The sequence below is a fragment of the Pocillopora verrucosa genome, chromosome 14 (assembly GCF_036669915.1).
Source record: "Pocillopora verrucosa isolate sample1 chromosome 14, ASM3666991v2, whole genome shotgun sequence".
NCBI classification, from domain to species: Eukaryota; Metazoa; Cnidaria; class Anthozoa; order Scleractinia; family Pocilloporidae; genus Pocillopora; species Pocillopora verrucosa.
In genome coordinates this window covers 21,055,711-21,082,382 of record NC_089325.1, presented here as the reverse complement: position 1 = coordinate 21,082,382, position 26,672 = coordinate 21,055,711, and the positions used below count along the sequence as shown (strand labels likewise).

General features: G+C 37.8%; 1 protein-coding gene and 1 pseudogene across 1 annotated transcript; both read right to left on the bottom strand.

Moving 5' to 3' along the window:
* Nucleotides 1-3,254: 3,254 nt before the first annotated feature.
* LOC136278327 (uncharacterized) lies at nucleotides 3,255-3,740 on the bottom strand. Its single transcript, XM_066161850.1, has one exon. The coding sequence runs from the start codon at nucleotides 3,738-3,740 to the stop codon at nucleotides 3,255-3,257; it is 486 nt and encodes a 161-aa protein (XP_066017947.1).
* Nucleotides 3,741-9,004: 5,264 nt separating this feature from the next.
* On the bottom strand, nucleotides 9,005-13,773 carry LOC136278326 (uncharacterized; annotated as a pseudogene).
* Nucleotides 13,774-26,672: the final 12,899 nt, after the last annotated feature.

The following is a 26,672-nucleotide window of genomic DNA, read 5'->3' as shown; positions in this document are numbered from 1 at the left end:
AAAGGCTATTCCAAATTTACCTTTGTCTGGGATAGACTGTTGTAATGTTGTACAAAATGAACTTGAGGATGACAAGGATAGGTTCTGTATTGTTAGACTTAATCTTGGTGACGCTGGGCCAAAACTAGGGTACACATGTTGAACTTGTAGCAAAGACTTGCAAGGACTCCAACTCATTGTTAATTAGTTTGAGAATGTGGTTTCTTGATTTGTTCTTTAATCTTTTCTAAAAAGAAAGTAAAACTCAAAGAAACAATCCTAGCAATGCTCACTGTCAATTTTATGGGAAGCCAACAGTCTATAGGGACACTAACTACTTCTCTATTGAAGTTGTAATTTAGATTAGTGATATCTTCAGAAACCTAATAAATGAATGAGTGATGAAATCATTAGAATTTAATTGAAACACTAAACATCAAACTAATTGTGGTTACAGTGAAATATAAAATGCATGATGACAAACTATATTATACCTCAAAAAGCTGGAATCCATCTTAAAGCAATACCTATGGAAATTAAACAAGGCTAGAAAAGGCTTCTGCATTGATTCCCATACAGCCTTGAGTGAAATAGTAAATTTACCTTGGTCTGGGAAGGACCTCTGTAATGTTACGTTAAATGAATGTGGATGAGAAGATAAATTTGATATTGTTGAACTCTATGTTGATGATACCTAGCCCAATCTGAGGTAGGCATGGTGAACTTGTCGCAAAGACTAAGAAGGACTCCACCTCGACTAGGAACGTATCCTAGAGAGAACCTAAGCAAATATTCTTTGAAATTTGCTGGGAACTGTAGAAAACCCTTGATGTCATCTATAGTCAATTCACTGTCTCCTGCAACAAACAGTTCTTAGATGTTGGAATATATCTCCAAGGCCAATTAAGAGATACCAGCTATTGCATCATGGACAGTAAGGTTCCTTTATCGCTCTCATCTTGTAATCGTTCTGAAAAAAGAAAACTGGTCATAAATAAAGTAACAAGTAATTAAGTATGTATCTGTATGCATCCTAATTAGTTGATGGTGAGGGTTTGGTTTCTTGATTTGTCCATTTATCTGTTGAGAAAAGTAATTACAACTCAAGGAAACAATCCTCACAACCCTTGCTGTCAATTTCATGGGAAGCCTATAATCTGCAAGGACACTAACTACTCCATTATAGAAGTCCTAATCAAAATTGGTGACTTCTTCAAAAATATGACAAATGACTGAGCAATGAAATCATTAGAACTTATTTGAAACCCTCAACAGCTACATCAGGACAATGATAAGTCACTGCCTGTAAGGTTACAAAGAATAGCCACAATAATATTTTAAATCAAATTATAGAGATATCTTTACTAAACCACAGCCTTTACTTATTCTATTATGACTATTATTATATATTTTGTATGGCAATATAAAAGTTGTTTAACTGTTGATTCTAAATCATGGTCGAAGGTAAAGAATTAGAAGACCAGGTGTCAGCACAGAAAACAGAAGAGTTTAAAGTTTGCACTTTATGTTGACAAAAAGTCAAGAATTCTGGTCTGCTCTTCTCCTGGTAATGTTTGCATTGATTACACAATTAACCCCGTACACACCAAAGAGCACATTTTCATGTTTCTGAATCCTATTGAGATTAGTCACAGTCCTTGCATAAATAAATTATTCATTGAGCAAATCTTTATTTATACTTGTGAATAGACTGAGCAACTAAATAAATTTCAATTTTTATACTGCATTTAGTTCCTGTTTGGATGCGATTAAGCAGAGCTTGTGAATTGGAAGGTCATAAACTGATGTAGCAGTCTACATCCTGGCTTTCCTTGTGAGTCCATCTTGTCCAGGATACGTCTGAATTACTAAGCCCATCTTCCATGTTCTCCTTGGGGTGGATTCCATCTCCAACACCAAGTCTTGTTCTTAAAGGTGTTTGCGTTTCTTATTCCTCAGTAGTAAATTTGGGGCAAAATATTTCGTCCAACAACTCCAGAACTCTTGTACTCCTTTCTTAGTGCTACTTTTGAGTTGTCCTGGGCTAACACTCTGTTCTGGCTCCAGCAAAGGAGGCTGAAAGTAGTGTTCAATTGAGAGGTCATTTTTCGTGACAGGCAGATTTTCCTGGATCTAGACAGAGCTAGGACAGAGAGGACACCCATTGATCAAATAGTTCATTTCTGCCAGATACATTCTTCCCTGTTCCTCTGTAAAGGTGTGATTCTTTGATGAAGCATCTAAGGCTTGTCTTCCTGATTTGATGAGACTTTCTATCACTCAATTTTGATGGCTAGCTTGTGGTATTTTCCACTCCCAGTGGAAAGAGCATGAAAATTCTTCTGATAAGACATTTTGAAGTTTGGGAATGTCCCAGCCTTGCAAAGGTTTGTTCAAATAACTTTGTGTGTCAACAAAGTTTGTACCTCGATCCAACAAACAGTTACTGGGATATGATCTGAGTGAGGCAAATCTCTGAAAAGCCATATATGAGCTGTCTGTTACAAGCTCTAGATGGACCACTCTTGCATGTAAATATGATTTCTTGTGCTTCCTTTAGTGTTTTTCTGTTGATTCTTATTTGCAGAGGTCCAAACATGTCAATTGCTGTGTTGCTGAACACTGGGAGACCTGCTGCAATGTTTAGTCTCAGAATCTGACTCATCATTTGACTTTGCAACTTCTTGCAGGTCAGACATTTACCAATCACCTGTTTGGCCATATTTTGCACACCCACGATCCAGAAACGCTTGCTTGATTCATAGGTGAGACTTTTGTAACTGCAATGTGCTTGCTTTTAGTAAAAGTGTTTCAAGAGTATTAATTGATGACCTTGGAAGGATAATGGGATTATGCAGCTCATCTGGTAACGATCCGATGTTCTCTAGTCTCCTATGTGCCCATAACACACCTTGTTCATCTGATGCTGGAATCAGCCTTTTGTCTACAGTATATAAATTGATTGTCTGTTAACTCCATTTGAATAACCACAGTTTAGATTCTCTCAATTCTTCTGTAAAATGGTGTCTCTTTTTTATACTCAATCTTGTGCTGTTGGTGAATCGTAGAACGTTGGCCAAAGTTTTCCTTGCCTTGGCGAACGTCAAACAAGATTTCATCAAATATTCCAAAATAGGGTTACCTTTTGACTCCGTTGATGTAGCTGAGCAATCTACTTGTTTTAGGGTGTTCACAGCTTTGAAGTTGTTTAGCGGCTTTATTTCCTCTGACAATTCTTCACCACATCCATTAGGATTCTCTTTAAACTTGGGTGATTATTCTTCCAGGCATTTCAGGAATGGAGGACCTTCATACCAGGTCTTCAACTTTTCTAGCCGAGTTCCTCTCATCAGGACGTCAGCAGGATTATGATCAGATCTGATATATTTACACGCTTCAGAGCCCATTGTTTCCCGGATTTCAGCTACTCTTACCAAAACAAACAATTTGAACTTTCTTGAAGAGGTTTTACGCTGGGTTAACATGGTCTGAGAATGAATCCAGAACTCTTTCTTGCAAATTCTAGTGCTTCTTTCAGCAAATTCTAGTGCCTCTTTACATGTAATGTATAATCTTGCAATTGAGAGGCACCCCGTCAACTCCAAGCACGGTACTGACTTTTTCTTTGAAGGGGCAACAAATGCTTTAACCACGTGCAGTATGCAGGAATAACTGCCATCTGTGAGTTTCCATCTGAGGAATATGGCTGAACCATAGGCTCTCTCTCCTCTGGTAATCCAACCACTCGATGCATTTCTCATTTTTTGGCTGAGAAATAAATTTCTTAGCCAAACTCAATGTTATCTTTTGGATCTAACTTTGATAAAAGCTGAGACAGTACGAAGGGTGCTTCTGAGGCATTTGTCACTGCGCAGCCATTTGATACATGCGGTTTATGAAACCAAGAATTCTAGCCACTTAGTGACAAAGCAATTTCGAGTTGCACTTTACTGGCTGGAGATTTGTAGCTTCAGTTAAGGGTGTATCCATTAATTTCCTTTGATCTCCAAATTTGGTATTGAGAATTTTCCACGCCTGCTCAAACATTTTGCCTTACTTGATCCAACCAAAACAGTTTTTAGGTAACGCTTTCTGAAGCCTTTGCAATTGTTAATCTTTGTCTTGTTTGCACTTATTCATTCAATACTGAAATTCGTGCTCCTAAGTTGTGTAAGATTTTCTAACACCATCCCACGTGGGAACTGACAATTTCTCTAGCCTGTGTACTTTTGCAAACTCAAAACATCGGTCATTTTTGTTACTACTGATGTCATTGCTTTGGGCACTTCCTATTTAAACAGCAGCTTTTCAATCACAAACGATTTCTAATAAATTGAAAATCGCTCTGCGTATTTTAAAAACTTAGCTTTGGCTTCATCACCAACTACTTGATTCTTTGTTTGTAATTCTTCTGACGCTGATTCAGTAAGTCTCAGCAATTGTGTCTTGCTGCTTTTTAACACTTCTCTATTTAGATTTAACTTGTTTCTATACATTTTCAAGACTACTCAAACTTGGTTCAACTTGGTAAAACACATGGAATTCAAATAAGTCATTCAATGAAGCTATTGTGCTGTCTCTTTTTGCGATCTATTTTAGGAGGCATTATATACTACTATCTGCATATAATAAATATAAATTTTAGTTACTAGCATAAAAGTTTGTTTACACACTTCCTAAAACATAGCATTAATGCTTCTTGGATTTCTTTAATTAGACAGGTATCTTTTGCTTGAATGTAAACAGTTTAATTAGGTATGTGAATACTTGGTCAGTTGTTGACAAGAGTAAAGTCTTTACAATAACATTAGAAGTGATATCTGAATTCTTAAACTCTTGAACTTTAACTTGGAAAAACGAGGTTGGTGGTTAATAAGGAATTGTTTTACCTTTCAGCTGTCAAATTTACCCGTTTAGTTGGGTTCTGTCAGCTTGTGTGTTTCTGAAGTCTTGAGCTTTCAAATGCCTTTTTGTCGAGCCTCGTGACTTGTTACTTATTCTCTTCGCAGTCCTGGCTATTTGTCGGCATATGCTCTTCCCTTCTCGGCCAGTGCAGATTTTTGACTGATTTGAACTCATGGTCGAAGGTGAAGAATAAGGAGACCAGGTGTTGACATAAGAAACAGGAGAGTCGAATGTTTGCTCTTTATATTGACAAAATTAAAATATTCTGGTCTGCCCTTCTCCTGGTAATGTTCGCATTGATTACACAAATACTCTTGTTACACACCAAAGGGGGTATTTAAATGTTTTTTAATCCTCTCAGGATTCAGAATTTGTAAATAAATCATAAATCAGGCAAATCAACCATTATAATTTGCTAAAGAGTTGGTTAGACCAAGTTTACAAGCTAGGAACTTAAAATTTACATTGCTCAAATGATAGCGTGGTTTGGCATAAGCACTTTGGGTAATAGTGCTCGCAGAGATTTTTCAATGATGACAAAAACTAACCAAACCATTATAGTGTAGTCAGTTGTTTGTATAGTATTTAGGGCGAGGTTGGAATTGATGATTACGCGCACTTCTGTTATGCATCTGATCCTATCCAAATTTTCTTCCCAAATTGAGGCAGTTCACCATACTGACAACTATGTCAAAAAGTTGAGCATGGGTCATGGATAATGTATTCCTTTTAACAGGCTGAGCTTATGGTGGTGGTTCATATGGCCTTCCTTATTCTACAAAACCTAGTTTTTGTTAGCTTTATGTTTTCCTCTCTCCTTGTATTGTGAAAAAATTTGGAAAGATTAAATGAGATAAAACTGAGTGGTAAATAGATACATCCACCTAGCAACATGTCAAATAGACTGTTGTGTAACAGACTGCATCATTAGAGATGCACAGATACTTTAGTTAGGATACATTCATGATGTTGGAGGTATTTATATTATAAACTTGCTAGACTGTGCAGCAATACATTTTTGTTACTTTCCTTAATTGTTCTGTAGTCTGATGTGTTAAATTAGTAACTGTGGTTGTTTGTACATGTTTTAAAATCAGCAACACAAGCGACTCTTGACAAAACTCAAAGTATTACTTTAATCTGTCAGAATTTTCCTTTCAATAATTAGCTTTGTGTAACTGTTGTTGAAGAAATTTCACAGTTGTTTTGCTAGAGATATATTTCAAATAAATTAGTAACTGAGAAGATGAAACTTGAGTGAAAGTAACAAACTGTTAATACTTTAAATGGTCTCTGCTTCTCATCTCTTCCCTTTTAGCTATTGTGAAATTTTGATGGTGACAATGGTGGTCATAATGTCACTGTATGACTGCTGTATTCTTTTAATGCTCCGAGGGCTTATAAATCTTTCAAAAGGTGTTGGTAAAGAATGCTGGACCAAAAAAAGTTAAATTTAATTTTGGTTATTTCTCATAATTTTATTACCATTCCTTTTCTTGTTATTACCTCATTGAATTGGAAAGTTCAAGCAGTGGCAGAGAACCTTAATAGCAGAATCTAGTTGTTTTGCACACATGCTACCTAAATGGACCCTCTGATGTTGCCTCTTGCCACAAAACTTGTCATCTGACAAAGCTCACCCATTGCCAATTTTTGATAAAAGCTGTTGTAGTACTTTGATGCAAGCTTGTGGCACAAACAGTGCAGTGAGGTGACAGTGGATTTATTTTCTTTTGATGACTAGCCATGCCACTAAAGTGACCAGTTATCAGTGTTGCACTATTAGAAACCAGAGAGCTACAGTCTTTCACCTTTAAACAGAGCGTGTTTTCTTTGAGTTGTAAGGAGGGTTAAGGTGGTTTTTGCACTGGCTTTGTGCAGTTTTTCGGAACATTTCAATCCGCAATGAACGTGTTTCAATGTTCTCTGTTTTGTTCCCAGGAAAGATACATCTTTGACCTTAGCAGTTAAAAGACCAGAGCAATTTGCTTCCCCAACAAGTTGTCATCAAAAGAGCTTCTAATTACGAAAAATATTATCCCAATGGAACTCTGTGCTGAGTACTGGAAATTCTCATGAAAACCAAACAATGTTTGCAGATTAGCCAATGATGAGAAATTTGGATTTCAGACTTTCTCTTTGACAAGCCAGTATGCTGCCCTATATGCCTTAAACATGAGGTCATTTCTGTGGAGTTTCTTTTCCTGCCCTTTTTTTTTAATGAAATGTTGAGTTAACAGTTTTTTGGTAACAAAATATAGAGACTTGTCCCTGTATTTCAGACTCAATGGGATCTTTGTGTTGCTGGATCATCTCATAAACTGTTCACAGGGTGTGGCGTGAAAATTTTTTGTTGCTTGCATAAGAAGCAAAACATTCCTCCTCCTTCTTGCAAGTGTTTAGGCTCTTGTGGAACAACCAGTTGTACGCAAATCTGTCCTGTCCAGACCTAAGCTGAGATAGTTTGTGAGTTGATAGGTGCTAGAAATGGTCTCTAGCATACTGGTAGAAGTTGTATATGATAATATCTGTTGAAAGGGAAAATGATATTTCAACTTCTTACATACTCAGAGCTGTGTCTTAAGGTGATTTCTCTAGGTTTTGCATCACCTCTTTTGTTTGTAATATTGTCATACTTCCCTCCCTTGGTTATTGAGGAAACTATCAGTTCATATGCAATCTAACTTTGAATCATCTTCACTTGCTTTGCACTGACATAAGCTGTTCTCCAAAAGTTACCTCAGCTCAATATGCCTTACCTCTCACCCCTCTATTTTCACTTATTTGGTTTTTGGCGATACTTCAGCTCAACATGCTTTACCTCTCACCCCTCTATTTTCACTTTCGTTCTTGGTGATACTTCTGGAATAGCTGCTCTGTGTGCTAAGAGACTACTTTTGCCCATTTTCTGAAGTGTTTGGGAGACCATTCAGGGGTGAAGTAAAGCATATGCCCCAAGTTGCTATCAACTTCAAAGAACTGTTCATCTGTAATATTAGGTTGATTAAACAAAGAAACATTGTCCATAAAGCAACCTTGCTGCATGAACTACCATGAACTACCTTCTGTGGCCTCTGATCATTTTTCATCTCCTCTTGGTACTTGCTTTTATGTTGCACTACATCGGCACTAAGCAGATCTTGAAGTCTGTAACCCTCTTCAGTGTATTTGCAAAGAGGGATGTCTAGGGCTTAGAAAAGCTTAACAACAGCAACTGCGCCAATATTGAAATGTATCACTTCCAATGTTAATTTCTTTTGAATTTCTCAGCCACACCATCCCCTTTAGCATGGCGATAACAATGCCTGATATTCTAGAAAAGTCATTTCCATGTGGTTTTGAAGCTTACATTGTTTACGTCCTTGGCTTAGCTTCCACAAGGTGACACGACCATTGTGTAATAAGTAGCCTGTCTTTTGCCATTTGTCGCCAGGTTGCTGTGGAAAGATTTCTCAGTTGCAGGTGGAGGCATATTCGTAACTGAGTGGAAGTGGCCTAAAATAAGACATTAAGGCTGTATTTAAAGGAAAAAAAGGAAACAAGTAAAATCTAAATAGCTATATCTTAAGAAGTACCTCAAAAGTATTAAAATACATTAAGTGATAATCTAATCTACAATATCTACTCTAATTTAGCTATGTGTCATATAAAACACTACACCACAATGAGAGGACTGTATCTCACAACTCAACCATTTTATTTAAAGTCACTTTTAATGGCATGCAATACAAGCAAACAAGGTAAAATATAAAAAACTTCATAAAAATAACCAACATATCAATGTGCAGTCGCGATAGTTAATTTTGGTTTTAAATGAAAGTAAATATTAGCATAGTCAAATGCTTAAAGGAAGTGAGCTCCACAGTTTAGCATCACTTTAATGAAAAGTTTTTTTGAGGTATTTGGTCATTTTACCACTTTCCCCTGATTCCCAGGCAGAGGCTACTAACGACAGGTTAAACAGACCCTTCTCCACAATGGTATCATGATGTCCTGTGTCAATGTCAAAGTTATCTTAGTATCCGGAGTAACTATCAGCTCTATTCCACCTTTTCATTAGACGTTTGATGGATATAAGTGGCATATACTGTTTGAGACGCTCACGCTCATCTAGAATTCGTTATTCAGCGATGGCGATGAAGTGTCCGAGGGTGCTGCGGGGGCAACCGGCCAGCCAAAATGCATTTGCCATGCTACAGTTGTTTTCCCTAAAGATTTGTAGCACCCTCTGGTATCTTGTGTGGATTGTGGCCAGACTGTGGGTGCTGGTGCGAGTGGCGTCTTTCTGTTGAGGTTGCTGCTGAGGTTCGTCAGCTGTGCATTGGCGCAGAGTCTTAAGCTTGGCCTTGAGCTCGGCAATAGTCCTTTTGGCATCCACCAACTTAGTTTGCAGAGTCTTGATGGCCTCTGACGTTGTTTGCACTAGATTGGCCAACTCCTCCCCATCTTTTTCTTGTTCCTCCAACTCGGCAGCAAGCTCTTGATTCTGCGGTTGGTGGTTTTGGAAGGACTGGCCCACCCTCTCGTGGTCTTTCACCAGAGTGTCGTACTTTTTTTAAGCCCTTGGCAGCTCGGCTTATCTTCAGGCTGTTGATTGCTCTGGAGGGCCTTCCTCTTCTTTTTTGAGGTGGCTGAGCGGGACAAGAACATTGCCGGTTATCACCAGAACAGACACCACACTAGTTGATAGAATGAAAAATTGAGTGGTCGCCGCCGCAGATAGTACATTTAAAAAGTCGCTGAGATATTGTTTCTTGTTTGTGAATAAATACGTAATGATTGTATTTCTCTTCACAAAGGCATCCCCCCCCTGATTGGATTAATGAGAAAACCAAAATTGTCGAGAATTGCACAACGTATTATACATATATGACGTGCCAATATACCAAAAATTAGGATCGCATTGCATTATAGGGCGATTCTTAACTTCACTTTTCGATGGAGAGTATTAACACACTTTCGTTTAATGCACAGGGAATGTTCGTGTGCCTTTAAGTTTTAGTGGCATTTTGAAAAATTGTAAGCATTTATAGTAAGTTTTACATCGATTTTTGAGTGCAAAAATGCACTAGTAAAGTTATTTCACTGCCTGTCGCTAACCTGTTGGTTACCTGTCGGTGGCCTGTCCGTTTAGTGTCGGGACTGTCAGTGGAGGGGAGCTATTCTTCACAGTTACCGAGAACTCTGTTTGCCTCAATCTCCCCAATCGCTTACCAGTCGTTTTGTACACATGGATCTTTTGTACCCAGACGAGTTGTACCCAGGCTCAGACATTTTGTACCCACTTTTGATCAGTTCGTACCCAACCCGCTGGTCGATTTGTACCCAACAAATTATGAGACAAAATGATTAAAACTAACATAAACACTTATTTCATTTATCCTAGTAATCGCAAAAAGCTAATTTCTAATCACAGAAACATTAAAAAGTTATCTTTTAGTTAATACTATTGAAAAATCGTGATCTTGTTGACCCATCCTAATATATTTTGCCTACTACCACGCAGCGCCCACGACTAAACGTACTTTCTCTACTCAGTAAAAAAGCTAATTTCTAAATCATAGTAATGTTGAAAAGTTATCTTACTCTTAAACAATCATGACATAGTTGCCCTAGCTGACCTATCCTAATATATTTGCCTATTATCACAGAGCACCTATATGACTAAACGTACTTATTCTACTCAGTAATAAATAAAAATCCTAGTGGTTAGTTCAGTTCAGTTCAGTGCATCACTGGCCTGTTTATATTGGCACATCCTTTGAGCAGCTGCCTGAGTGACTACTCCTTTTTGTTGACGGCCTCCCAAAGTTTGAAGAGCCGCCTCTGAACTTCACGATAGGTGGACCTCTACATTCGCTCAAGCTAGCACTCAAAGACCAGATGAATTTGTAGCAACACTAGTCTCGCTTCTTTGTGCAGTAGGGCCACAAACATGTAGAGGGGCAGACCCCATCAACCAGCAGCTCTTTTGTTCAGGCTATGATGCCAGCCCTCAATATCATTGTTTGTTCTGATTGATTGCATAAATAAGCTCCAGCACTTGAGGGGCCAAACTGTGCTGCAAATCCAGTTTTCCTCGATGCAACTGACAAATTTCTGTAGAGGCTACATCTTGGCTTCTGGTTTTAGGCTGTCGAAGGTTGCGTACTCTAAAGTTAGGTAAACTAGCACGTGAAGCAGAACAGGATTCACATTTCCAAGGGATGTCTTCACCAGATCCGACTGCGTCCCTGTAGTTTTCTCATGATACTCCACTGTTGCAGCCATTGCACAAAAGAGCTTCTCGACGCTTGTTGACAAATTTTTTACACGTGATACACCGATATGCCATTTTCCTTGAAAGTTTGACTAAGCAGTAAAAATGAACGGATGTTAAGAAAATTTTCTAGGAGCTTTTTATAGCTGGACCCTTGCACCAAATAGATCGAAATTCTGGTCATTTCATTGGTCAATGCTCATATTCTTTAGTCTCTTTGTTGCGACATTCTTATTTATTTAATACTGTAGAAAAAAAAGGACAAAATCACACCTACCTTGTGCGCGACACTAATTAGCTGTTACTGTCAAGAAACTCACAAGTATAAACAATAAAAAAGTAAATAACAGTTATCTTTTGCGGGTCACTCGCACAAGTATGAACCAAACAACTTTATAGGTATATAAAAAATATCTTTATCTGCATTTTAATCGTTTTAAGAAGTTTCGCATGCAAAACCTTAAAAAATGTTTTATAAGTGGACCCTCAGACCAAAACGATCGAAATTCTGACCATTTCGTCAGTTAATGCTAGTGTTGTTTACTCGCTTTGTTACAATATTCTAATTTAATACTTTTGAAATGAAAGAGAAAAAATCACACCTATCTTGCGCACGATAATAATTAGCTGTTATTGTCAAGAAACTCGCAAGTATAAACAATAGAAAAGTAAATAACACTTACCTTGTGCGGGTCACTGACACTTCTATTGTTAAGTAAAGTTCAACAATGTAACAAATAAGATCACACATATACCTTGCGCATGCGAGTGTGCATCTTAATTATTTTGCGATTACCAGGATAAATGAAATGAATGTTTATGTTTGTTTTAAACATTTTGTGTCATAATTTGTTGGGTACGAATCTCCCAGAGGGTTGGGTATGAACTGATCGAAAGTGGGTACGAAACGTCTGAGCCTGGGTACAAATCGTCTGGGTAGGAAAGATCCATGGGTACGACATGACTGGATACCCTCTAACTACACACCCATAATCAAGTACAGGAAGTTTCGGTTTACAAATCTTGAACAAAAATTCACATGGCTCTTGATATTCCAAATGTGAATAAGTTACCTGGATAAATTTCTTTGTGAACTTTGTATTAATTATGCAGCTGAGAAACAGGAATGAAGAACTTTGAGAGGAAGTTCTCTTTGTTCTGTCTCATCTAAAGTGCCACTGGGACAAGTAAATAAGCAAGAGATGGGGATCTCCCAACTGCGTGCACACTCATTGGTATATCACAGTGATGACAGTCGCTCCAGACTCCCCTGTATTACCTGATACACCAATTTCTGCACTGAGACATTGAATTACAAAGCGAAAAAGTCCTATTTGGCATGGTACTCATTTTTATCGTTTTGCAATTAACCAAGAGGGCTGAGCACTGTTCAGTGACAGCATTTATCATTATTTTTCCTGTAGAAACTTAAGACTTCTCATATTGATTGCTTTTAAAATGAGTTGATCAGATATCAACGCCTTGAAATTATTGATGCAGAGTTGTTGCTAGTGAAAGAGGGGCAAGAGATTGTTCTCAGGCATACAAAGCTTACCCTACCATGTGCGGTTGCCCTAGCTTTGAAATACCACATGCTCATTACAAAATTTTGTCAAGATGGAATTTAAAGTTGCTGAAATTGTGCAAACCTCATCATCACTGCTTCACTTCTTCCTGGGATACTGAAAAATTGCAGCTCCTCTTTGGGGAATCCCGGTCTCTATTGCATTTCCATGAGCAGCACAAGCTTGCTGACGGATCTTCCCAATTTGGAGCTGTTACTTGTGACAGATCAGACACTACCTTGCTCACTTAGTTTTTGCTTGCAAGTGCTGGAGATATTCTTTACTCCACCTTAACCAAAACTCTTGTGCTAAATGATGTGTACATCTCCCTTTCTTGCTACAATAAAGGTCTTCTCTCTTAATCTCACCAGGTGGAGGCAGCGTAAGCCTTGTCTTTCCTGTGAGCAGAATACTTGGTGATAAAGGTGGTTTGAAAGAGGATCATTTATTGTTTCCATGCTCAAATTTCTGTTGTTGATTTCGAACTCGGCTTCACACAGGAACGTCTTCAGCGATTCTTTGTCCAGATGATTGGCATGTTCTTTCATAAGACTGTTCATGATGTTTCTTATTGACCTGATTTGCCTCTCCTTGCCCACACCTTGGCTTTAAGAAGGTCTGCCTTGATCTTCTGATCATTAATTTCTTCTATAGTCCTGTTAAGTTTGGTTTTGGCGTGAATGAAATTTTTTCCTCTATTGCTGCTGATTTCTCTGACAGGTCCTCTTTGACCGATGAATCATCTCACTGCTTGTATGACAAAATTGGTTTTAAGGAGATCTGCTAGCTTTATAAGTACTGCTGTGATTTGATAAGGCAGGCATCTTTTGTTCTCCCATGGTATCTAGGAGATAACGACATATGACACATTTGGAAACAAACTGTCTCACCGTTGTATTTCCGCTGATAATCCAGTAGCCAACGGCATAAGTTTCACTCACAGTGATCCCTTTTCGACCATGGTGTGTTCTTCCATGTTCGTGCCTGATAACTAGAGAAGTGACATGGCTTGACTTTGGCAGGATGATCAGGGTCTTCAGAGCCTCTGACAGGTCTGCCTTCCATATTTGTCTACCAACTCTCATGATGCTGTCTCTGTCTAAAAATGGATCCAGTTTATGAAGAGAACTTGTCTTCCTTAACACAGTCTTCTTTTCTCTGTCTAGTGCACAACTACCGTACTTGACGATCACTTGGATGTTTTGGAGACTTTATTTCTGAAGGAAAATACTTTGGCTTCCTCTAAGTTGACAGCTTATGTCTCAAGCATAGCACCACAGCTATCTTTGCAATCAGCAGCAATACCTAGTAGAGTTTCTTCTACAATGCATTTCCAAAGCAAATGAATAACAAAAAGCAAAGGTGAACAAAGCTAATTGATAGCAGTAGTCATTTTATACAGTAGCTTGAAAGTACATGAACAAAGGAATGAACAACTTGAACATGGGATCTTGATCATTCTCAATTGATCTCTTTATGTGATTAAAAGCTATGATTGGAAATAAAACAAAATTAACAGCTACAATTCCTGTGATCTGATCAGAGAAAGAAAACACTACTACCTTCAAAATTTGCACAGCATTAGAAAATAGTAAATAAAATGGTAAAGATTTTTAACAATAACTTTCAATGTTAACAATAACTTTAATGACTTTTTGGGCTGATGGTTTCCTTTAGGAAACACATATTAGGCTAAGAAAACACTGAAGCAGAAAGATTCCCATTGGTGCTTTTGTGGTGGGCTTCCATTTCCATAACATAATTGCAGAAGGCTCTTCAATTCAAAGTGGACCATTAAACAATTACAGCACAATGAGCTCCGTGACTATGTGTATCAATTTACATTATCCGCGGAGGAGTTACCATAAATAAGGAGGTCTTCTTGTTTAAAATAATGTTTGGGAAATATGTTTTGTTATCCTTGGGGCTACAAGCTGACCACGTACTGTGGACAGCTCGTAGTCATCTTCTAGTCAAGCAGGTAAGAGTTCTGTTATAGTATTCATTTATGTATAGGACAACAGGGTGGCAGCTTCTTGTACGGAGAGATATCTGTTGGGTAGGCTGTCGCAGCAAATGTCGTGCATCCTATTTCCTAATTCTAGACAGCTGCAAAGTATCCTGAATATATTAATAATAATAATAATTTATTACTTATATAGCGCAAAATACATGTGAATATTATCTAATGCGTTGTACAATAAGACTAAGCAAAATAAAATATGAAAACGAACCATAAAAAGCTAAGAATATACAATTTGACTAACTAAAAAAAGTATGAAAATACCAATAAAATACCAATAAACTCGTGGCTTTCAAAAACAAGTTAAAAATAAACACAAATACGTATAAATAATGAAGTAATTAAAGCTAGGTGGTTAAACAATTAAAATATGAATTATCTTAGGATTAATATAAAATATATGAGAATAAAATAGAGTAGCCAAAGCTAAGTAAAGTGCTGAACAACTTTATAGGACTTCAAAAAATACTTATATAAAGACTTCTTTTTCTAAACTAGAGCTACTCTTAATTCCATTGGGAAGTGAATTCCAAAACCTAGAGGCTGATACTTGAAAAGTCCTAGCACCTTCTGATTCTCTTTTATACTTTAGACGAATTAATTAAAAAACCCATATCTACTTTGTCTTTCAGTAGCACGCATGTCGATGTTTCGTCTGAGTAATTCTAACATATAATCGGGACACACCCCGTTCAAATGTTTATTTAAATTATGAACAGATGTAGAAACCCACACACTGGAGCCATACATTATTTGTTTTATCATGGCATTGTAATATAGAATTTGTTGATCTAAAGGTAAATGATGCCTGATTTTTTTCAAAAAAGCAATACGCTGTATTAGCTTCTCACATAGATTATCAATATTCTCATTAAAATTAAGCTGTGTCAATAATTACGCCTAAACGTTTTTGGGACTGGACTTATTCGAGTTCAACTGAGTTGACGTGGACAGTGAGTGAGGTGCTGTTCGTCTTCTTATGTAGGCGTTTGCCAGCTACTAACATAGTTTTAGTTTTGGACTCGTTAAGTCCCATTTTATTGTCTGTGGTCCATTGTGCAACTTTACCAACATCAGTTTGAAGAACTTGATTTAAGGCTGTCAGTGCTGATCTATATTTAATCAACATTAGCACTGATGGTAGTATCATCTGCATATATGTCTGCTGCTGAATTTTCCAGTATCTGTGGTAGATGGTCTATAAATATAAGAAACAAGAATGGTCCTAGGATACTCCCTTGAGGCACTCTAAGGTTTGCATCTCTGAGAGTTGAAAGACAACCATCGATGTTTACATATTGCTTGTTTACATAATAATAATGATAATCATCAGCAGCATCAGAAGTATCCTCACCATCATCATAACTGATCATCTAAGGTCCACGATTTGGACTTGGTGCTTCAAAAACTTAACATGCAAGCCAATAACTCACATTTCTATGATGAAGATGATGACGATAACAATAATAATAACAATAACCCAACAGCAACTCATAATATTTGTCCATTCAATGTATTCAAGCAATAAATAACATTGAAAGTTGCAAGTTATAAAAGTGCTAAAAATGATAGAAGTAATTAGGTAATACAAATAATACAATATAACATAATAAGTAAAAATTATGTAACTAAGTTATGCACCATAATTATGGCTAACAGACAGTTTAAACGCTGTTCATCGATATCTGAGATTCAGAGCCTAACTTGGAATATCACTTAGCCAGGGAGAGAGGAAGCTTTTCAATTTTTTTCCTGGTTCCGCTGGAGGGCATGCTCTGTTAGCAACACTTCTTGCCCTGAGAAGCACATAAACAAAACAGTAACTTAAATTAAGCAAGGTTCACAGGTTTGAAAGACACAACATAAAAATCCTGCCTAGCCAGATGCAAGCAGTGACAAAGAAAAGTTTTCCCAGTGATAACTGCAATTTACGCCTTGTGAAGGTGGAAAGGTGGAAAGGTGGAGCCACTGCAAAAACTCCGCATGAAGTTCCAATAAACGATCATTAGGTACCTCTGAGAGGATTTGTTACGTATCTATGAGAAGCCCCAGGCAAATCGTCCATGTAAAGGGAGGACAGTCTTTTTCGGGAGATGATTGTAGACCCAGTTTGCCAAATAACTCTTTAATTTGACAGGGCAGATGAACCCATACTGAAGAGGCACCAAGTATCAAAATGCAAAAAACTGTCCCATCGAAAGCCAAGATATTTGTAGTCTTTTGGATTGATTGGGAATTCCTGGTATGCTCGTTTTGTCTTTCTTCTATATGTAACGAGCAGTTCCTTTCTTTATAATAAATTCTGGCAACCAATCGATTCCAAACATAATCCAAATAGTGATCTTTAAGAATGCTGCTACTAACAGATGCTGCATATTGGAAACATAGATCCATCACAACGTGCCATTTGGAGGAGATGCATTTGTGAACTGTGTGTAATGGTGGCATGACAAGATCATGAGGCAGAGGATTCTGTTTGAAAGGACTGGCAATATGGCTGACTTTCGTAGGTCATGGGTTGTGGGTGGAAGCTGTGGGTCGTGGGTGTGGGTAAAAGTCGTAGGTATCAAAAAAATCCCTCAAAAATTTTTAAAAAATATAAATAAAACAAAAGGAAACATTGATATGAGCAGAAAACATCTCATAGACTATGGCACGCAGACTTCAAACACACCTCAATGAGCAACTCCACTGACAACTGCACCACCCATCCAGCATTGCAGGCTCAAGTCTAGCTTTGTCCCCTCTCTAAAAAAAAAATAACTGTCAGAGCATCACTCTCAACATTTGTCTTAGTAGCTATCTTTCCTTCTGCATTGTTACTATTATTAACATTTTTCTCTAAGTATAGTTCTGTTTCCCTCAGGCATTTATCATATTTAAGCAACTAAACTAAACTGTAGGCTGATTGGAAAACTTAACATTTATTGAGCTTCCAGGCTCTTCATTTGCACAATTCCTCTGTAAGTTGTCAGTAAATTTTATATTGCAAAATTTAATATACAAGAGTGAATAAAGTAAAGTAAAAGGAGAAGGATCTAAACTGCATTAAAATCACGCACACGCTTCCATATCAATAATTGTGTGAAGGGATCTTTTCAAGTTACGCAATGTTCCAGGTAAGAGCTAAGAGAGGTATTAAATACAATTGAAAAGTGGAGGAACTCAATGAAAAAATAATACAAACGTTTTCATTTGACTGTATTTCTTAAACCTAAATGTAAGCTTGCTCACCTCTTATCACATCGCCTATTCTTGTAAACAATTACCATTTTTTGCATCGTCATTTTCGACTCAGTTACCTCTCTCAGTTATTGCATAGAAACATTACTTATCCTTTTTCAAAATATAATATTTCAAGACAAACTTGACAATAATCAAGTCTTCTGGGTCCATCTCATCCATTTCAGAAAGAAGGACATTTACTGTGACTTCCTGCTTCCTGATCTCCTTTGCTGGGAAAGGGAACACCTTTTCTTCACATGATTCAGGCATCAACACTATTCTATAGACATAAAGCGTAAAGTCATAAATGATCTGTGGTGAATCATGATAAAGTTGATTGTCTTTTTAACAGATTTTAGGGTCGGAGTTTTAGTTTAGACATGGTGGTAGATTTCCTCACTCCTACGAAATGAATAGTTGTTGTAAAATATGTCAGCTGTATGCAAGCACTTTGGCTTGTTATCAGCAGTGATCATTTATCTTCTAAACTGCATTCCAGAGTCAAGAGCAAGATTCTATCCTTAATTATTGAATGATTCACTGACTTTGTTTCTTCTACCACTGGCATCGCTTCGGACACCAGCTCCAAGGACATTCCCGCAGATCGTAGATCTGCCCTCCACCTGTTTCCATTCGGGCACCTGGACTCAGTGCTGTACAGGTGTGGCTCCCCTCCAGCAGAAGGAGAACACACCTTTCTCTTCTAAAATCCATTGTGGTTTGGTTCTCTGAAATGAAACCGAATGTTCAGTTCATGTTCATATCACATCTTTTTTTTTTTAATATTCTTGTAAGTCAAGCATCTCACCTGGATATGCATCAGGCACTGCAGAAGCTGGATCTCTTCTTCCTGTAGAACAATGTGGGCAGAGGCTGCATTTATTGAGTGCTGCAGTACATCCTTCTGCTTTACCATGGTAGTGCAGCCAGGCACTATACAGCAGAATGTTCTTTCTGGGCACTCGCTCAAATGCAGCATTAAGTGGAGCCTGCAAAAGAAATAAAGTAGGTGTGACTGCCATGGGTGACTTTCAGCAATAAATACAGACAGTTTTTAATGCAACTTAATGATGTATTCTATTTCAACAATCTCTGATACCAGTTGGTAGCATCATTTAAAACTGTAAACAAAATAACAAGTGAAAACCTATAACAATTTAAATTAAACTAAGTACACTTAGGAAAATTACAATGAAAATAATGATGAAGCTTACAAAATACCAGAACTCACATTTTCTGGAATGCTCTAGTGCTGAATTAATGCCAAACGGAAAAGTGGCTGCATGACGTGCGACATGATGAAATATGATCAGAAGAAATATAATATGAAATATGATTGCAAGCGGCCTTATGGAGTAAAACTAACAACTTCAACGAAGACAATGTGTTGAATACTTCCTATGTTACATTGCAAAGTGCATGCAAAACTTTTTACTGTAATCAGCATTGTTTGTTTGAAAAACAATAGACAAAAGAAAAAGACATTTGTGTTCTATAGTAGGGACTAGAGATGAGCTGGCTAGTGCAACTTTTGGATATTTTATTGGCCTAGATAACCATTTTACATTTGATTGCATAATTAAATTGACAATAGCTTGCCGTAGGAGGCTTGTTCCGCAGCCTAGTGGACATACTATTCTCTTATTAGAACAAAGGGAAGCAGCCTGCTCCTCTAAACATTCCCTTGTTACTTTCCTAACGCATTCCTGGCAAGGGACCTTGTGCTTTGCATATTAGGCAATGTATGCTGCCATCCCCTCCCTTGCCACCACCTCTCCACACCCTTCATTTGCACACTGCATTGTGAACTTTCCATATGCTTTTAAGTGTTGCTTGTGCTCGTGCAACGTCCCTGTCATAGACAACCACTACTTTCACACTTGACATCAAACTTTCCTATGATGTCGTTGAGTGCAATGTTGACGTGAAGAGTACCTATTCCGATGGGAGCCTTGCAAAGTGGGCATTTGGGGACAGTTTCAATGTCTATGAGTTTCACCAGGCAGTGTCGACAGCCTGAATGTTCAAATGCTAGAGTCACAGGTTTCACCATTGTTGATAGGCTTCAAAGTAAAAGATTACATTACATTAGTACATTCCCTCTCAAAACTAGTATTGATACATCAAGTAATGCCCTTCAAAGAGGCCCCTGCTAGCAAGGAATTCAGTTCAAACAGCTACAATCTTAAAAGTTGTTGAAGGAAAGTGGAATTTAATCATGGAGCAATGATTCATAACTCGGAGTTATAACAAACACAAAACATAAATCTAGTTGGTCGAATTCCTGTTGAAGGAGCAGCATTTCTCTCATGTTAGAAAGACAACTGGGGAAGTATAAACTATTTCAGTTGGAAGCAAATGGCCTAATTATTTTTTAACCCTCTATTAGTCATAGGTATGTTATTTAATATTTAAACCTTTTGTCTTTTATTGCTAGAAAAATATCACAAATTCACTTACAATCTCTTTTTCCCAGGAAGTGCTAATTTATTCCCACAGTTTAAAAGATTTGCACAAAACATTTAAACGAATATCTAAAGTTGGGGAAAACAACGAGGCCTAAAAATTGGAGAAGTGCTTCCTCAAGCTATCTCCCATAACATTGCCATTTCTTAACCTAATCCATTGAGCATCTTCTCTTGATACGCAATAGTGAAAATGATCAATTGCAGAAGGATAAAAATAATCACAATGGAAACAAAAAGACTTTCCTTACACAACAGTTAAATAGCATGCGGGGAGAAAAAGTAAACTCAAAATGCGCATGAGTCATAGCAGTTATGGCAATAATCATGTACTGTAAAAAGGGTTGGTGTTGTTCATCATGGCGAGTATACTATGTTCTGAAAACTTATCACCAACAAGTACACTCCTTACAAGTCTCCCGTCTTGTCGAAACTTTTAAGAAAATTCCAAGCCACAGCCATAAAACGTTTTGTCTTGTGTAGTCTTACCAGTCTGAACCTATAAAGGGAGTGACCAGAATGCCACCTGTGCAGCTGGCTGAGACACATAAAGGGGTACCGAATCCATTGTGTGGATTAGTTCCTGCTGGTTGTCGGTATGAAAGAGGCTGATCACAGATGTTTGGACTAGTTGTAGCTGCTGCAGAGGGTTGAAGGTTACTCAAAGTAGACGAGAGTTGTTGCTGTAGCTGAAAATTACTTGCATTGTATAGAAACTGACTTAAGGTGCCTGGATCATACAAATGGCGTGAGGGATCTCTCATCGCTAATGTACTGGCCCACTGCAAGTCATGTGCGGGAATAAAATGATAAGAACTATTAACGAGTAGCTTGAGTATACTTCAGAAATCTATTTGAGTTGAGACTGATCATCTGTCACATCAGTTGTGTTTTGCAGCTGAGTGAGTGGCATTGGTGTTGAGGCGAAAGGTTGTTGCATGAACATGTAGGCATCTTGAGGGCATGTGAATGGGTGTTGTGAGGAGCTTCGTTCATTCTTTTTCCTTCGCATTCCTTTTGCTGTACTGTTTCGTTCTTTGCAGGTGGTGGCCAAAGTTGATTTGGAAATCACTTAAGGAGACAATATCTTTTTAGAGTTGTGCTGCCCTGGCTAGTTTCTGAAGGTGACTTCTGGCTTTCTTTTACTGGAAAGAGGGGCCTCGCCCAAATGACATGGAGCTTCCCTTTTCAGTAGCCTTTAACTCAGCAGTGAGCAAAATACTGTCTTCTGCAACGATCTGAGCTGCGTTTAATAGAGGAAGGTTGGGGGAGTCACAATTGCTCCATCCAGCATGGATTATCTTGGCCATGCTCATTTTGGGTGCATTCTTGGGTGTGAACACACTGAAAATAAATACTCTTTGACTGTGCCATCACTTAATCTAGGAATTTAGAAATTGCAGCTCAGACTTTGCTTCAATAAATTCTTTCAGATTTTTTTTTAGTATTGAGATAGGTTGTCTCTAAGTTAAAAGACAGTGTTTGATCGAAAACCTTTCCATTGCCATCATTGAGTTTCCTTGCCACTATATTCCTGCTTTCCTTAAAATGAAATTCGCAAGTCTTGTTGCATGTAAGGATGTTGTCTCCAAACACCTTTTGCAAGCTGTTCATGTTGGCACTAGTCATGTTCATACACCAGCCTTTCAAGGTGACGTAATTTCTGCGTCACTTTACTTTCCCGTCAAAGTATCAATACTCTTCCTGTAGAAAGTGATACCCGTCCTTGTTCGTCTTCATAGCAATATCCATTCTTTCATGGCTCATCTTAAAAAAAGAAAATAAGGGATGTCTGTATTACCATGACTGTCATTGACCTTGTTCAATAGAAGATTATCTTTTTCATCGCAGTATAATTTAAAAGTTACAACAGCCTCGAAGTTTTTGCTGCTGGGATGAATTTCTTTCTTGGCATTTTTTTTTTGTTCGAGATCCACTTTCTGCCAATAATAATATATAAATAATGATAATAAATGACAATTTATATAGCGCCCTATCCAAAAGCTCTAAGGCGCTTCACAATCAAAGTAAAAAGATAAAAATGATAATCAAACGTAATCATTCATAAAAATAACGCTTAAAAAGATAAGTTTTAAGACTACATTTTATGTATTTAGGAATGTCATTCTCCACAGCTTAGGTGCAGAGACAGAAAAGGCGTAATTGCCATGAGATTTCAACTTGGAGTGAGGAATCACTAACAAGTTCCTACTGGATGATCTTAAAAGTCTAGTAGGCTTACAAGTTTCTAACAAGTCACTGATATAACTCAGGCATAAATTATTTAAAGCTTTAAAATTAAAAAATAAGATTTTAAAAATAATCTTCTGCTCTAGGGAAAGCCAGCGCAGTTCCCTCAGTAAAGGAGTAACGTAATCATGCTTGCGACCACATAAGATCAGCCATGCCGCACAATTCTGGGCTAATTGCAGTCTATGAACTAAATGTTTTGGAAGACCATAGAACACTGTCCTCTATTTTTGCTGCTGTGCTCTTCATCGTTCCCCAGTCTTCCCTCTTCTCAATGATGACATAACTAAAGGAGACTGTATTTCACTTGGTGTTAATTTGGAATTGTTCTACTACTTTTTGTTTTGGTTCTCCTGGTTATGACAACAGTGGGCATGTGTGGGGTACCCAGGTGAAATACTCTGATGCTCTTTTTGCCTTCCTTTATGTATCACCTTGTGGTGTAAGGTACATATTCACCTACCATTTCACAGATGTGACCCATTCAGCATCATTAGGATCCCCTTTTGCCTCAATGACACTCCTCTTAGCTTCTTTCTCCACCTAGTATTAAAAACATGTGGTTCAATGAATAATACATTTATTATAGTAAAACATCAAAAATTAATTATGGGTTCTAAAATTATTTTGATTTGATAATTAATGAAGTTAAACTTGTTTTAAGTACCTGTTCTTTTGACAATTGTGCTCCAAAAGCTTCTTCACTTTTCTGCTTCCTTACAAGTTCTGCAACGTCTTTTGCTTGCTCACTAAATGCCCACCTCAACTCACCCTTTTTAAGAAAATGTACAATAAATTTCCTTGAAGGGTTTGAAGACATGATGATCCACAGATAGCTGTCAAGATGAAATAAGTAATATTGTGACTTGAATACATCAAAATGAATCACAGAAGAATTGCCTGCCATCTCTTTGTTTACCATATCTTGATTCATCTCTGCTAATGCTGCCTTTAACTCCTTCCTAGTGCCAACGAAGTTTGTTCCTTGATCTGACCTCAGTTGTCTCACAGGACCTCGATGTCCAATAGAACAGCGATAGGGATTTAGGAAGGAGTCCGTCGTAAGTGATGCTGCTGTTTCAAGATGTACTACAAGGGACAAAATGCTTGTCAAGAGGACTCATTACATCATTACATGTAAAATGGAAACAGAAACGTTACGTTCCGATGACAAATGTTGATTACTGCACCAGTTTGTACAACATTCTCGGGTCGAGCTGCAGACATTTTATTTTCTTTTAAGCAAAAAAAAGCTGTCAAGTATTGTCTGCTTGAGCGAGATGTCACGCATTTTGCTAAGCAAAGTGGCCACTTTGCTTGTAGCTTCAATGAGTTCCTCATTCCCGTGAAACTCAGCAAATGTAGCAAAGTCATCAGCATCTGCTAATGCTTCTCTCACCAACTGAAAGTTTGGTTCACAAAGCAGAGGGCCAAATTAATCAGCTTCATCGCATGCAACATTTGCATCCTCATCGCTTTTGTCTGGAATATTGGATAGTTCATTCCTAACTTCGCTTTGACTTCTTGCATTATTTAATAATAATAATTTACCAGTTTATATAGCGCGTATTTACATGTGTTGATCAATAGCGCTTTACAATCATATGTTTAAAAGAAAACGAAAATACATTACCGTGAGAATAAAATAGACTAAGTTACAAACTATAAAAAATACTTCTTAAAAAGATAGGTTTTAAGTCGAGATTTAAAACTGTTAAGTGATGTTGCTTGACGAAGCTCCACAGGTAGCTCATTCCAGAGTTTCGGAGCTGCTGCTGAGAATGATCTTGCTCCCAATGTTGTAAGCATCTTTCCCTTGGGATGGTCCAATAAGAGCTTACCAGTAGACCTAAGATTATATAATGAATTCGATTTTATACTAATAAGATCGCTAAGATAAGTTGGCGCGAGGCCATAAATACATTTGAAAGTCAAAAGTAAAATCTTATAGTCAATACGCAAAGAAACTGGCAGCCAGTGCAGCTCATAAATTAAAGCGCCGGTGTAATGTTAGAAAACTTTCCAAAGCCAACAATAAGTCTTGCTGCTGCATTTTGTACACGCTGTAATTTAGCGATCTGCACATTTGGTAAGCCAAACAATAAACCATTACAATAGTCAAGACGGCTGGTTATAAAAGCATGAGCCAAAGTAATTAAAGAATCTCTCGACAGGTATTTCTTTATACGTCTCAAGTTATGTAAATGATAAAATGCCGCATTACAAGCCTTGTTTATATTATCAGTCATGCTTAAGTTGCTGTCAAACCAGGATCCAAGATTTCTAACACATGGGCTTGGACTGATACGATTATTGCCCACAGTTATGGAATACGAATCTAATTTATCAAGCTGTTGTCGTGTGCCGACTAACAAAAACTCCGTTTTATCATCATTGATCATCAACCGATCTTGAATCATCCATTTCCTCACTGCGTCAATGCACTTTTCCATAGCTTGTATAGCATCAGCTTGAGCAGTGTTGCCGAGTGGTTTAAAACTCAGATACAGCTGCGTATCATCTGCGAAACAGTGAGCATCAGGAAGATAATGTTCCACGATCTTAAACAGCTTGGACGCATATATTATGAATAGCAAAGGCCCTAAACATGAGCCTTGGGGTACCCCGCAGTTCAAGTCAAAAGGACGAGAAAGAACTCCATGTACAGAAACGCGCTGCCTTCTATCAGACAAGTACGATCTAAACCAATTCAGAGCAGTCCCACGTATGCCAACCTCGTCAGATAGCCTCTCTAAAAGTATTCGATGATCAACAGTGTCAAAGGCAGCACTGAGATCCAATAAAATTAACATAGTGACATGTTGAGAGTTCATCTTTAACAAAATATCGTTCATCACCTTGATAAGTGTAGTTTCAGTGCTATGGAATTGCCTGTAAGAAGATTGAAGCGTAGGAAAAATAGCATTTGAAACCATGTGATCGTAAACTTGATTAAAAACGACTTTTTCAGTCAACTTGGATACGTATTGTAAGTTACCAACTGGTCTGTAATTTTTGTACAGCAAATCCAATCCAGGTTTCTTCAAGATAGGATTAATAAGCCCACATTTCCAATCATCCGCAAGTTCTCCAAAATTAAGAGACAGGTTGATCATTTTAGTAATGACTGGTAATAGCACATCAGCACAGCTGATTACCATAGATGTTGACATCGGATCAAACATACAGCTTTTCTTCGGAGAGCAGCCAATCAACTTACTGACAGCACTTTCAGTTAAAGGGATAAAGCTGTCCAGTGTTCTAGTTGGTAGCGTTTTCACATAGTAAAAATGAGAATCATGCAAACAATCGGCTAGTCTGTCCAGTTTGACATGGATGGCGTCAATCTTTTCAAAAAAGAAGCTACCCATTTCATTGGCTAAAACCAGCTTGTCACTAGTTGGTGGAAAAGGTACTTCATGACCTTGATTTAGAAACCTCTTTGTTGCCGAGAATAGGTTCCTTCGATTGGAGTTATTTTCAACAATAAAGTCTGAGTAAAACTTACGACGGGCTTCATTCATCAGGTAGGTTGTAAAGTTCCTCTTCTTTTTAAATTCAAGCAAATCATTGAAACTTCGAGATCGACGCCGTTTTCTTTCAGCTCTCCGTCTTTCCCTCCTTGAATCCCTAATATCTTCACTAAACCAAGGTACCAAAGGCCTGACTGTGATAAACTTAGTGACAAGTGGAGCATGACGATCAAGAGCCGCAGATAATGTAGAATTATAACATTTAACAAGATCATTCAGAGCATCAGGGCTGTCTGTACAAAGCGAAGTTGTAGAGAGTTCATCGCATGACAGGTTAACGTCAACGCAGGAATCAGTGCCGGGAGCAGGGAACAGAGTGATTGTTGATGTATTCATCTAATGTCACTGGGCTTTTCTCACTTTGGTGTTGCTGACTTTGCAACATACTTTCCCATGTTTAGTGTGGTACCCATAATTTTTTGCTCTGCCTGACACAAACTTCGTGATATAATTGTTATCACCAAGCTC

Coding starts and splice junctions, on each gene's coding strand:
- LOC136278327 (XM_066161850.1), bottom strand. CDS start 3,740: ATGAGAAATGCATCGAGTGGTTGGATTACCAGAGGAGAGAGAGCCTAT.